Source organism: Lycorma delicatula, chromosome 1 (assembly GCF_047948215.1).
Source record: "Lycorma delicatula isolate Av1 chromosome 1, ASM4794821v1, whole genome shotgun sequence".
Taxonomy (NCBI): Eukaryota; Metazoa; Arthropoda; class Insecta; order Hemiptera; family Fulgoridae; genus Lycorma; species Lycorma delicatula.
The window spans coordinates 199,487,270-199,499,352 of NC_134455.1; the positions used below are offsets into that span (position 1 = coordinate 199,487,270).

The window sequence follows — 12,083 nt, forward strand, 5'->3', positions numbered from 1 at the left end:
CAGGTAAATTGATGATATATATGTTGTTATAACAGATCTATAGTTACTTTTTAAGAACACCATTAACAGTGACTTTGGCCAATGTTTTTCTAATATTGTGGCCAACACAATGATTGAATCCATCTGAATTTTAATTGTTAAAGTACAATAAGATTACTAAATAAAGATTCAAGTTTAGTTTATTTGCATAAATTGTAATTTTAATTAAAAATAATTTTTTGAAAATATGAGAGTAATGAATACAAGATTCTCATCCTAAACCACAACTATGATGACAGACATTTCATGATTTTTTCACACTATTTTCTCTTATTTCAATCAATAAATAAGGTATAAAATATAAAACATTCTGAAATGAAATACAAACCCATTTTGCTACAATTTATTTTTATTTAAATTTTGTTATTTTTATATTCTGTAAACTTTCTTTACATGTGCAAATCACATTTAAGCAGTAGGAAAGGGTTATGAAGGATGTTAAACCAAGATTAGTAAAATGAATAACTGGAATGCAAAGATTTTATATAAAAGTGAGATGATACATTCACACACTTGATTTCAGAAAAACCTTACCATTTTTATGCAAAAATTAAATAGCAATTCAAATAAAACTGCAATATTTTAATAAAAATGTAACTATTCTTATAAGCAATACATAAAAAAAAATTCTGCATGAATTTTGAACAAAATCAAGAAAAGATTGACTGTTACCAAAATAATGAAGTGTTGCATAAGATTTAGGAACACATTTTGAGAAGACATACAAAAATACAGCTATGGCTGTGGAGTTGAATACATGTAAAGTCCTGGTAAACATTACTTGTATGACTACCAGAAAATTACTGTACAAAAGGATAGTATTAAATATCCTCTTAGATGCAGAAGCAATACATGATTTAAGGTATAAGGTATTTAAGGTATATAACAGCTTCACATTAGGGAAAAAATTGAAATATACTGAAAAAAAAGTCAAAGAAAACCACAATTTAAATGAATGGTATTTTCATACTCCTTGTACCTCAAAAGGTACAGAAAATTCATTTTCACTCTCCACTCACCTCATGCAACTGAAAGTTATACCACAATTTTCTTCAAAAAGTCGGTAAAAAATAAATTTTCATAAATTAAATTACAATTAAGATAAAATATTTAAAAAAGCAACTTACGAGTCCCAGAAGCTGGACAAGGTTCACAATTATGTCCCCAAGCAGCCCCCATTGAGCAACAACATACCATCTTTGTTTGTTCATTAGACATTGGAAGTGAACAAACACCGTGGCTGTATTGCATGTAACACTCCTCTTTACGCATGTCGACACATTCCTCTAAGACAAAACGGCATACAAATTAAGTAATATCACATAATACAGTAAATAATAGTTGAAAATTTACTGTGAAATACATTTATTAATAAATTAAAATTTACTTGGAATAAAATATTCTTGCTGAGTTCGTAAGGCAAAATCATAGAAGGTTTATAACTTTTAATAAGCCTTTAATGAAGTGGAAACCTTTCTAACTTTTCTTTTTATGGAAATGAAAGTGAAAGCCTTTTTACTTTTTTATATAAGGTGGAAATGAAAGAAAATATTTGATTGCAGAATTACAGTAGTTTGAATATATAAAATAAATACAATATTCCTGTTCCATAGAGCAGGCAATATCTCAACCATCTTTGATTGAATGTACTATTACATATATTGTATTTAATAATGTATTTCCTATATTTATTGGAATTTACATTACATTTTAAGTTTATTACAAAGTTTTGTATACTTAAGTATAATTTTAAAAGATATTTTTTCAATGATGAAGTGATTAAATGTTTGGTTATTAATGTTTTTTACCAATTCATTTATATAAAATAGTCCTTCTTTAAGAAGGAAGATGTCAAAGCACAAATGTTTTGATGTCTCAATGGTTTCTGCTTTAAAAAATTTTTATTGTATTATAATAAACAATTATCTCTATAATTTATATGAATTACATTCATGATTACCATTATATTAATTTGATGCATATTGAATACATATGTTAACAATGTGAAATTTTAATACATGAAGAATCTGATTACTCAGCTGTATTTGACACATTTCAAAAAAATAAGTTTCATATTTTGTGTATATCTTATAAAAACTGTTTAATTCTTAGTTAGCATTTCAACAATTAGATAACAGCAAACTATTGACTACTGACTGCATTTAAAAAAAAAAACATTAATGTTTTATATATAATACAGAGTTTTAGTTTTTTAACTACTCTGTACAGAGATAAAAAGTACTACATAAAAATTGAAAATACGTGAAAAATCACTTTAATTACTAAGTTGCAATATGTTTTAACAAATAATTTTAATGTTATGTTGAAATTTTTGGTAGTAATTAAAAACAAGCAATGGAATGTCTAAATAGGATTTTTTTCAATATTCCCTTAAATACAAAATGGTTAGAAAATTAAATAAATGTTGATTAACATACAGAAAAAGACAAAAATTATACTGAAAACATTTAAAGTAGTGAATTAGTAAAAATCTTATAAAATCTGTAATCTGGAAGGATAGTTTCACTAAGTTACATTCAACTTGTTAATTATTAAGAAAACTATATAAGATAATATTTTATCATCAATTCACTCAGTAAGCTTTAAATTATCAACGTTTAAATTACACATAAAAGGCATGAAAAACAAAATGCAAATTTTTCTACCTTCAACACAAACTCAGAATTTATAGATAGTTCTCTTTACAGAGTCAACATCTGTAACAATAATACCACCTTACAATAACTATAAACAACTGAAAAAGACATATCAATATTGTGAAAAACCTACTGCCACTTGAAAGAAGCATGTATTTATCAGGACAAATGCAACGATAAGTTCCTGGTTCATTGACACATTCTCCAACCCCACAGATGTCAGATTTATCAGCACATTCATTTATATCTTAAACAGAAAATACCACACAACAATTATTAAGATATATATATATATATATTATAAGCAAGAAGTGTAGTTAAAAAGTTTACTATAAGATTTATTTATATGTTAATGTCTCACAATCTTATAACTCATTGAGCAAATAAACAGTCATATACAATCAAATGATGGAGTCAAAAAGAATTCAGCAGAACGAGTAAGGTAAAACTGGTTCCTTTGTTTGTGTGATGCAAAAAAATATATAGATCAATTAAATATCTAGATTCCCTAAATGAATGATGATAAATATATTTACTTCTTATTACTATGAACTATAACAGCGTTAAAACACAAAAATCTACAAAGATGATATAACACAAGATAAAAAAATGTGCAAGAGCTTATAAAATATATACTCCCAAAGCAGTAAATTCTTACTGCCAATTATTAATAACTTATAATGTATAAGTATTGTACATGAACAGAAGACTGAGTAAAAAATAAAACAAATATTACAGGAAAATAATAAATTCAGGAACAAAAGGGGGAAAGGGTTACTGTAGGTTAGAGCTATTAGTGAGAGGTATACTGACAGAGGTAAAGAAAAAGTTTAAGTTTTAGAGACATAAAAAAGAATTCAACTTTGAAATGATATAAACTAATGAGAGATATTTAGAAGTTAAAGAAAAGGAATAAAAATTAAAAAACCAGACAGAATATTAATTAAAGAACTACACCTGAATTAGAAAACAGCTATAAAAATACAGGATGCTCAAAGTGAATGGTTGATCTAGGAATAAGGTAATGTTACTGCCTTCCATGTGATTCAAAATGTTCAACAAAAAGTGGAAGGAGAAAGAAATTATATAATGTTCACAGATGAAGCACAGAATATTCAACAGGTGATTTCAAAATTGTAAGACAGAAAATAAGGAAGGAAGATGAATGTTTTGAAAACTAAAGTAATGAGAATAAGTGACAAGAAGCACGAAAAAATGAACACATTCATGTCTTCATAACAAAAAGAAGAATTGAACAAGAAAACAGCACAGAGAGTTAGACAAAATTTTGTTTGGTAAAAGAGGAAAAAAGACTGGAAGTATGTGAAATGTGGACATGGAGGAAATTGGAGAAGATTAAATTAATAGATAAAGTAAAAAATGAGTAATGAGGAAAGTTAACAAGAAGCTTGATCAGAACAATTTAGAATATGAAAGCTAACTGGCTGGGATTATCAAGTGAGAAAATTGCTAGAAGGGATCAGAAGAAGATACAAAAAACTGAAATCAATATAAAAGAAAATGGCAATCACTACAATCTTTTTGCTGGGAACAGAAAATAATAGAGATGGACATGATGCAATGGATCTGCCATAGGGCAGATAACCATATGGTGATGAGTATATTAAGCAGAACTCTAAAATGTACAAAAAATAAAACTGTTTTAAAACGATTTTATTACAACTGAAGATTAAATTTGTATCTACCATTAACACAAAAAACAAACTTTATAAGTAACAAGGTATTAGTGAATAATCTACACATATTTATAAAAACAAGAATAAACTTATAATACCATTACAAAAGAATCAATATAGACTATACTACAAATCCAAAAGTAACTGAAAATTACTTACCTACACAGAATACATTGGTACTATCCAACCTGTATCCATCATTACAGGAACACATAAAACTCCCGAATGTATTGGTACAGTGACCATTTTGACATATATTGTCATGTTCTTCGCATTCATTAATATCTCCTTCTACTAACTGAAACAAAAATTATTTATGTTAAAAACAGAATTAAAACAATATCAAACAGACACATCCATACATGTTTAGTGATACTAAGTATGGTTGTCCCCTTGCTTGTCATGGATAAATGAGGGAAGGCTCTTGCAGAGCTCACCTCCTCGCTCAATCTGGTCAGTCTCAATGATGACACCCCCAACTTTTGGAGAGGAGAACAAGGGTCGGTCCTTGAACATGCATAGCTTCAGAAACGGTGGCTCCACTTGTACAGGAGTGTGTAGTGCTGGCAGATGACTTAGGGAGCAACCACAGGGGATTGTGGGTAGAGTTAAGTGGCCCACTTCCAGCCAGAAGGCAAGTGACATGGTACGTTGACAGAGTACATCTCGAGGAGCTGAAGGAGAGGCTCACGACAGTCTTCAATGAGGATCGCAGGTGGGAACCTGAGAAGCTGGATTCAGCAGTCCAGGAGGCCTGCCACCTTGAACTTCAAGAAGCAAGACGCCCCAAGAAGGTTTATTGGTGGACTGCTGAAGTCAGGGAAGTAAGGACAGAGGTGCAATGGGCACGTCGCCATCTACAGAGGAATAGGGCGCTGGAGAGAAATGATGTAGAGGAGCTGACCCAACAGCTCCAAGAGTCTAGGAAAAAGCTGAGGTGAGAGATTTGAAGGGCGAAGAGTGAGTCGTGGAAACGTCTCCTTGACCAGCTGCAAGAGATCCTTGGGGAAAAGCGTATAAACTTGTCAGCGCAGCGGCAGCGCTCAACCCCAAGAAAAGTCCAGGACCGGATAGAATTCCAGGGGAGGTGGCCAAGATGGTGGTGGGGGCATTCCCGTGTACGGTGCTGGACAGTTTTAATCAGGCCTTCACGCGGGGTGCTTCCCATGATGTTGAAAGAAGGCACGCATGGTACCCAAGCCGGGGAGAAATCCAGACCAGCCAAGATCCTTCCATCCAGTGTGCTTACTCAGTACACTAGACAAGATGTATGAATGTGTCGTGGAAAGGCGGCTCTCGACAGAGGTATAGGAGTAAAAGGGCCTCTCCCCCCGTCAATTTGGATTCCGGAAGAGCATGTCAGCAGTCCATGCAATTCGTGAGGTGATGTACTCTGTTGATGCAGCAGCAAACGGTACGTGGTGTACAAGAGCAATCTCGGCCTTGATACTGTTGGATGTTCGGAACACCTTTAACAGCCTGCCATGGGAGGTCATCGGGCAGGCGTTGAGGGCGAATGGAATCTCCAGACAACTTCAAGCGATCATTAGTAGCTACTTAAGTGATAGGGAAGTGTGCATGTTCACAGATACTGGTGAACAGGTGTTTCAGATGTGAGCGGGGGTCCTGCAAAGCTCTGTGCTGGGTCCTCTCTTGTAGAACATCACATATGATGGAGTTCTTTGCCAGGCTTATCCAAGGGGGTTGAAGTCTTTGGATTCGCCGATGACTTGGCCCTACTGATCAAAGAAAGGGATAAGAGGCAGGTGGAGGCCAAGGGAAACATTGTCTTGGCAATGGTGCACCAATGGAAGGTGACTCATGGTCTGCAAATAGCACCGGAAAAGTCAGAGGAGTTGTTGCTTGCAGGTCGACGCCAGGTAAGGGAGATGCGCTTCACATCAATGGCACAGAAATAAGCCGTCTTGAGGGCCAAATACCCTCGAGGTCTGGATGGACAAGCACCATTCATTTGAACCTCATGTAGAGGAAGCAATAAAGAAGGAAGAACTGCTGAGGGCTATCTTGAGGCTGATGGCGAACACAGTAGGGCCTCGAGAGAAACTTTGACGAGTCATAGCTGCAACCGTGACATCAGTCCTATTGATTTTGCCCCTGCATGGAAAAGGGCAGTGGCGGTTCAGAAGTACAGGAAGCTGAAGGCCACTCATAGGAGGCTGCTTCTGCGAGTGACATGTGCCTACAGGACAGTCTTCTACAACGTGATCTGCGTCATTGCGGGAATGCCTCCAATAGACCTCTTGGTGGAGGAACGACCTCTTGCTTGCGGTTTGTAGGTGTAAGCAAAGAGAATGCAAGGGAGCAGATCATGGCCATCTGCCAGCAACGGTGGGAGGCAAGCCAGGTAGGACGGTGGACTATGCGTCTGATTTCAGACGTGAGTGTTTAGGTGGGGCGTAAGCCAACACGTGAGTGTTTGGGTGAAGTTGGATACTGCCTCACTCAACTACTTTCAGGAAATGGGAACTTTGATAGCTATCTACATCGCTTCAAGAGGAGGAGAACGGCGTGTTGCAGGTACTGTGCAACAGCTGACACAGTTGAACACAACTGGTTCGACTACGTCAGGTGGGAGAACGAGAGACGTCAGATTCTGGTGGCCGTAACCCAGATAATGTTGTCAGACAAATGCTCCGGAGTGAGAATGGATGGAGGGAGGTAGAGAGAGTGGCTCGTCTCGTACTAACAGCGAAGAGGGAGGAGGAAGCCCTTTGATATGCACACGGGCCTCGATGTAATCAGAGGTGTCAAAATGTGTTTTATTTTTGTATTTGTTAATGTACTTTGTTAGGTTAAGAATTTATGATTGTATTATGTGTCTTTGCTCATGTTGCTGTTTGAATATGCTATGCCAGATATACTGATGGACATGGAATAGGGGGATATTGTGTGCAGTGCTCTACCGCTGACGCCAAGGGGGACATTATGCAACAAGTAATAAGGGGTCATGGGAATGCATGGAGGATTGAGGACAGGTACGAGTCCATCTTGATGCGTGTAGGGCCAGGGAGGCAGTCTCTATGCCTAGGGTGTTCAGGCCTACTCACACGCAAGAGTGGGTGGGTCAGAGCTCCCCGATGATGGCATAGGGGACCCTCGAGGTGTGCATGGGGAAGGGGGCACGTAACGGTGAAGGCCAAGCGAAATGCGCGTCTGGATCAGGTACAATATGGACAGGAAGGGTAGCTCCCCTGCGGAGAAACATTCTGATCACCAGAAGAGGTGATTAGTAAGTTTTCAAAGAGGCACGGGAGACTGCAATGGGATGTCTGAATTTGGACAACTTAGGGAGGGCAGACTGCGCTGCCACGACACCCTGAGGCGATTGTGTTGAGCTTTTTAGCGTGGGCTGGTCGTCTTGGGGAGTTTAAAAAAAATGCATGGTTGTCAATGCTGAAAGTGTAATGTGGATTAACTAATGTAAAAGCATGACACTGATTATGAAAATATAATTTTTATAAGGATTTTGATTTATTATTATTTTTTATAGTCATAAAAATATAAATCAATCATTGAAAATTCCAATTTTTGTGTGAAAACTTTTATAGGAATACGTAACTTAAAAAAAAAAATTCCATGACTCCATTTATTTCATTATTTTAAATTAGCATATATTATTAAAATTTTGAAAATTCTGGATTAAAATATTAGAATATTGATTTTTTACACCAATTTTTCAACAAGATTATAAAGATACTACACTACCTCATTTTTGGAATAAATTCCTAATACATGCTATAAAACAAATCATTAAGTTTTACCCAATTATAAAAGTATTTTGCATTTACAAAGTTTCATATTTAAATACAATATTAGAATGATAATAGAATCAATGATTATAAAACTCAATATATAATAAAATATTTCTGATCAAATTATAAAGAATCATTGTTTTTCTGCACAAGAGTTAGATTGTAAAGTATTTATTATGAAAGAAGGGAAAGAAAAAGTGCTGCTTACAGAACTTAAGTTACAAAAGAAAATAAAACAAAAAAAAACAGTAATTATACAGAAACTTAAAAGGGACTGAAATTAAAACTATTCTGTTACACTTACAACATATCAATTACTGCACATATGTTAAGATTCAATGTCAAACTATTTATGCAGACTTGTTTAAGATTTATTTATTAACCGGCCTAAGCTACTTAATGACAGCTATATACGAGATAATCTCTAGCAACCGACTGACTCAACACTAGTTAGTTTTGGTATCATATCAATGAAAGTAAATAACTAAAACATTTAGGAAATAGCTAAAGTTGTATAAAAGCATTACAATAAAAAGATCAGATTATAAATCAACAAACAACGTAAAACTAACAAGTTGAAGCTTAAGTGGATGGCCCAGTTTTATATCTTCAGTTTAGAACAATAGCTGGTGGATATTATTTACACATTTTCTACAAAGCAGTAAAACATAAATTTAACCAAAAATTCATAAAGGAAAAAAACAAAATCTCATTATTCAGTGCACCAAACATCCTACTTACCGTAATGGTGTTTGGTTTATACCCAGGTCCGCTTGGACATAATGCTTTATATTCATCAGAGTTATGTGGAGGACAAACTTCACAGTAACTACCCCATGCTTTACCAATACTGCAACAACATGCTGCTTTAGTAAGAGGACTACCAGTATCCATCGAACAGCGATTTCGACCCTGTATTTCCTCCACTGATAGATAACAATGTGATTCCCTTTTATCTGAAATTAAAAAAATTATAAGAAAATGGTAATTAGACTAAAAAAAATGTAATTAAATGGATGATAAAAATTAAAATCTTTCATCTGTCATAAACCAACATGATAAAATATTGCTTAACTTTTATAAAAACATAAATATTTGTGGTTGATTCACTTCCTAATACCTTGAAATACACTCCCAATAGATTTTTTCATAACTATGAAGCAAATCCTTGCTTAGTGGTGGAAGATGGTAATTTCGTTAATTTTTATCTTAAAGTGTAATAGGAAGCTCATTTAGTAATTGATGAAAAAGTGAAAGGACTACTCAAAAATGAAATTTTATGGATAGATTGTGAAAGCAATATTTACTGCACATGCAACAACCACCAGCAATCTACAGTGTGTATCATGTATATTTTCCATCCATTCTGCTTTGTGCTGTACAGTAATAGTCAATGAAACCTGTCAATGAATCATCATCACCAACTATCAGGTATGATACAATGCCTCCAAGATCAATCACAATCAGTGTATTAAGTACTATATATACACTAATAATATCATTGAAAACATTACTATACTTATAATAAAGATATATTTAAACCAATATCCAAACCTAATAAACATACATGAAATATTTCAACAAAAGAATAATAATAAAATAAACAATCTGTGTGGAATTTATAAAATTAAATGTAATAATTGTGATAGTATTTATATAGGAAACACAAATAGATCCTTTTAAACTAGATTTCTTAAACATTATAGAAAATAAAAAAATAATAAATAAGGTTTATCTAATATGGCAGTCTATCTAATAAACAATAAAATTTTATTTCTGATATTAACACAAGTTTAGAAATATTAGAGAATAATAAAGATGTCATAAAATAGATATATTAGGAAAATTCTACATATGTATGAGGGATATCTCTAAAGTAAAGATGGCTGGGAAATTACTCTCCTTAAGGTTGGCGAATCTGTGTTGGTCACAGTCATGCTAGTAATGTACACACTGCGGTGTTGTTTGTAAGTTATCGTGTTGTAGTATGTTTGATTACATGTGAGTTGTTACATTATAAAATGAAAAGAAAAATCAATGTTGCCGCCGACTGTGAAATATGTGAAGTCGTACCTTTTTTTAAACCATAAAACGTTAAGCTGGCTGAAATTTGTAGGCAGTTGGTTACTATGCACGGTGATAATCTAATGAATGAAAGAAATGTCCAAAAATGGTGTGAAGGGTTTAGAAATAACAGAATTAAGGTGAATGATGCAAAATAATCGGGGAGGCTCTCAATAATCACCGAGGACTAGTTGAAACTGTGTCAATGATGAAATCAGAAAAGATCGTCGTTCAACGATTTCCGACCTGGCCCTTCCTTTTCCTAATATTTCAAGAGCTGTTATTGGTTGCATTATTCATGACCATTTTGGCTTCAGAAAGTTTTGTGCACATCTTAACGGAATGTCACAAAAAAATCCAAATGGAATATGCTTTGGGATTTTTTTATGTGGTTCACAGAAAAGGTGATGAGTTCTTTAATTCAATTGTTACCAACGATGAAAACTGGATTTAATATTATACACCAGAGAGAAAACGGCAGTCAAGTGAATGGCATCATCCTCAATTACCAACTAAATCTACAAAGGTCAGGTCACAGCTATTTGGATGAAACTGATGGCCAGTCTTTTGGGATCAGTTTGGCATACTGCTGATCGATTTCATGCCACATGGAACGACTATAAATGCAGAAGCCTACTGAAAAACCTTATATAAGTTACGGTGTGCCATTCAAAATCGGCAACATGGGCGGCTGACTGATGATGGCGTCATCCTCTCTCTTTCCTGTTTAGCCTCCGGGAATTATACCATTCAGATATTACTTTAGAGATGAAAGAGGAAGATATGTATGTGCGTAAATGAAGTTATAATCTTGTACAGTCTCAGTTCAACCATTCCTGAGATGTGTGGTTAATTGAAACCCAACCATCAAGAATCGTGCAGCAGAGTGGCATCATCCTGCTGCACGATAATGCACGTCCACAGGTTGCGAGTCCGACATGTGATTTATTGAGAACATTTGGATGGGAAATTTACTATCACCCACCATATAGTCTGGACTTAGCTTCTTCTGTTTACCATTTGTTTGGGAAATTGAGTGGTAAGCAATTCGCGGGCAACGATTAACTGAAAAATGCTGTTAATCAGTGGCTAAATGAACTGGCGGCAGAAGAATACAAGGGTTTATTGAAGCTGGTGTATTGCTACAATAAATGTTTTAATTCATGTGGCAATTATGTAGAGAAATAGAATAAGGTATGTAGTTCAAGAGAAATAAAATATATTTATAAAGTTTTTAGAATATGTTTTTTTACAATGAAACGGTCTTTACTTTAGAGATAATCTCTCATAAATACAAACAAAATATCAATTTGATACATATCTAAATTTCAATAGAACTGGTATAGTAGGAGATTTTTTATACATAGCCATGTATATATATATATATATATATATATATACACATATACAATATACAATACATCTCATTAAGTATTTTCCATGATACTGAACACAGTTCATGGATACAAACATGCTTTTTCAAAACAGAAATTTGTCCCCAAATTTATTTTCACAAAAGTGATCATTTTCTTTTTTACAAAAAATATTATTTATGAGTAAGTATGACTTTATTGGTCTGCACTACTTTGTGGATTAAATTTTCATTCGATAATTTGCCTATACTACATATAGTTTCTTTTTTATTTCAATATAAGACATTTTTATTAATTCTACATGAAACTCTATGGACAATTCCATTTTCAACTCTATGAAAACATGAAATCAAAACACATGCCATCAAGTATTTTTCATGATTTAATATTTATATTGAACACTGTTCACGTATACAACCGTGCTTTTTCAAAACAGAAATTTGTTTTCAAAATTAGTAATCATTCTTTTTTTTACAAAAA

General features: G+C 33.8%; 1 protein-coding gene across 1 annotated transcript in view; it reads right to left on the bottom strand.

Moving 5' to 3' along the window:
- Window positions 1-12,083, bottom strand: part of LOC142327385 (fibrillin-1-like) — a 339,860-nt gene that overhangs the window by 101,055 nt on the left and 226,722 nt on the right. Inside the window, exons 32-35 of the mRNA XM_075370397.1 lie at window positions 8,908-9,122; window positions 4,553-4,691; window positions 2,830-2,943; window positions 1,167-1,325 (exon numbers count right to left, since the gene is read on the bottom strand). Of these exons, the coding sequence (XP_075226512.1) occupies window positions 1,167-1,325; window positions 2,830-2,943; window positions 4,553-4,691; window positions 8,908-9,122 (627 nt within the window). The remainder of the gene's footprint in view (window positions 1-1,166; window positions 1,326-2,829; window positions 2,944-4,552; window positions 4,692-8,907; window positions 9,123-12,083) is intronic.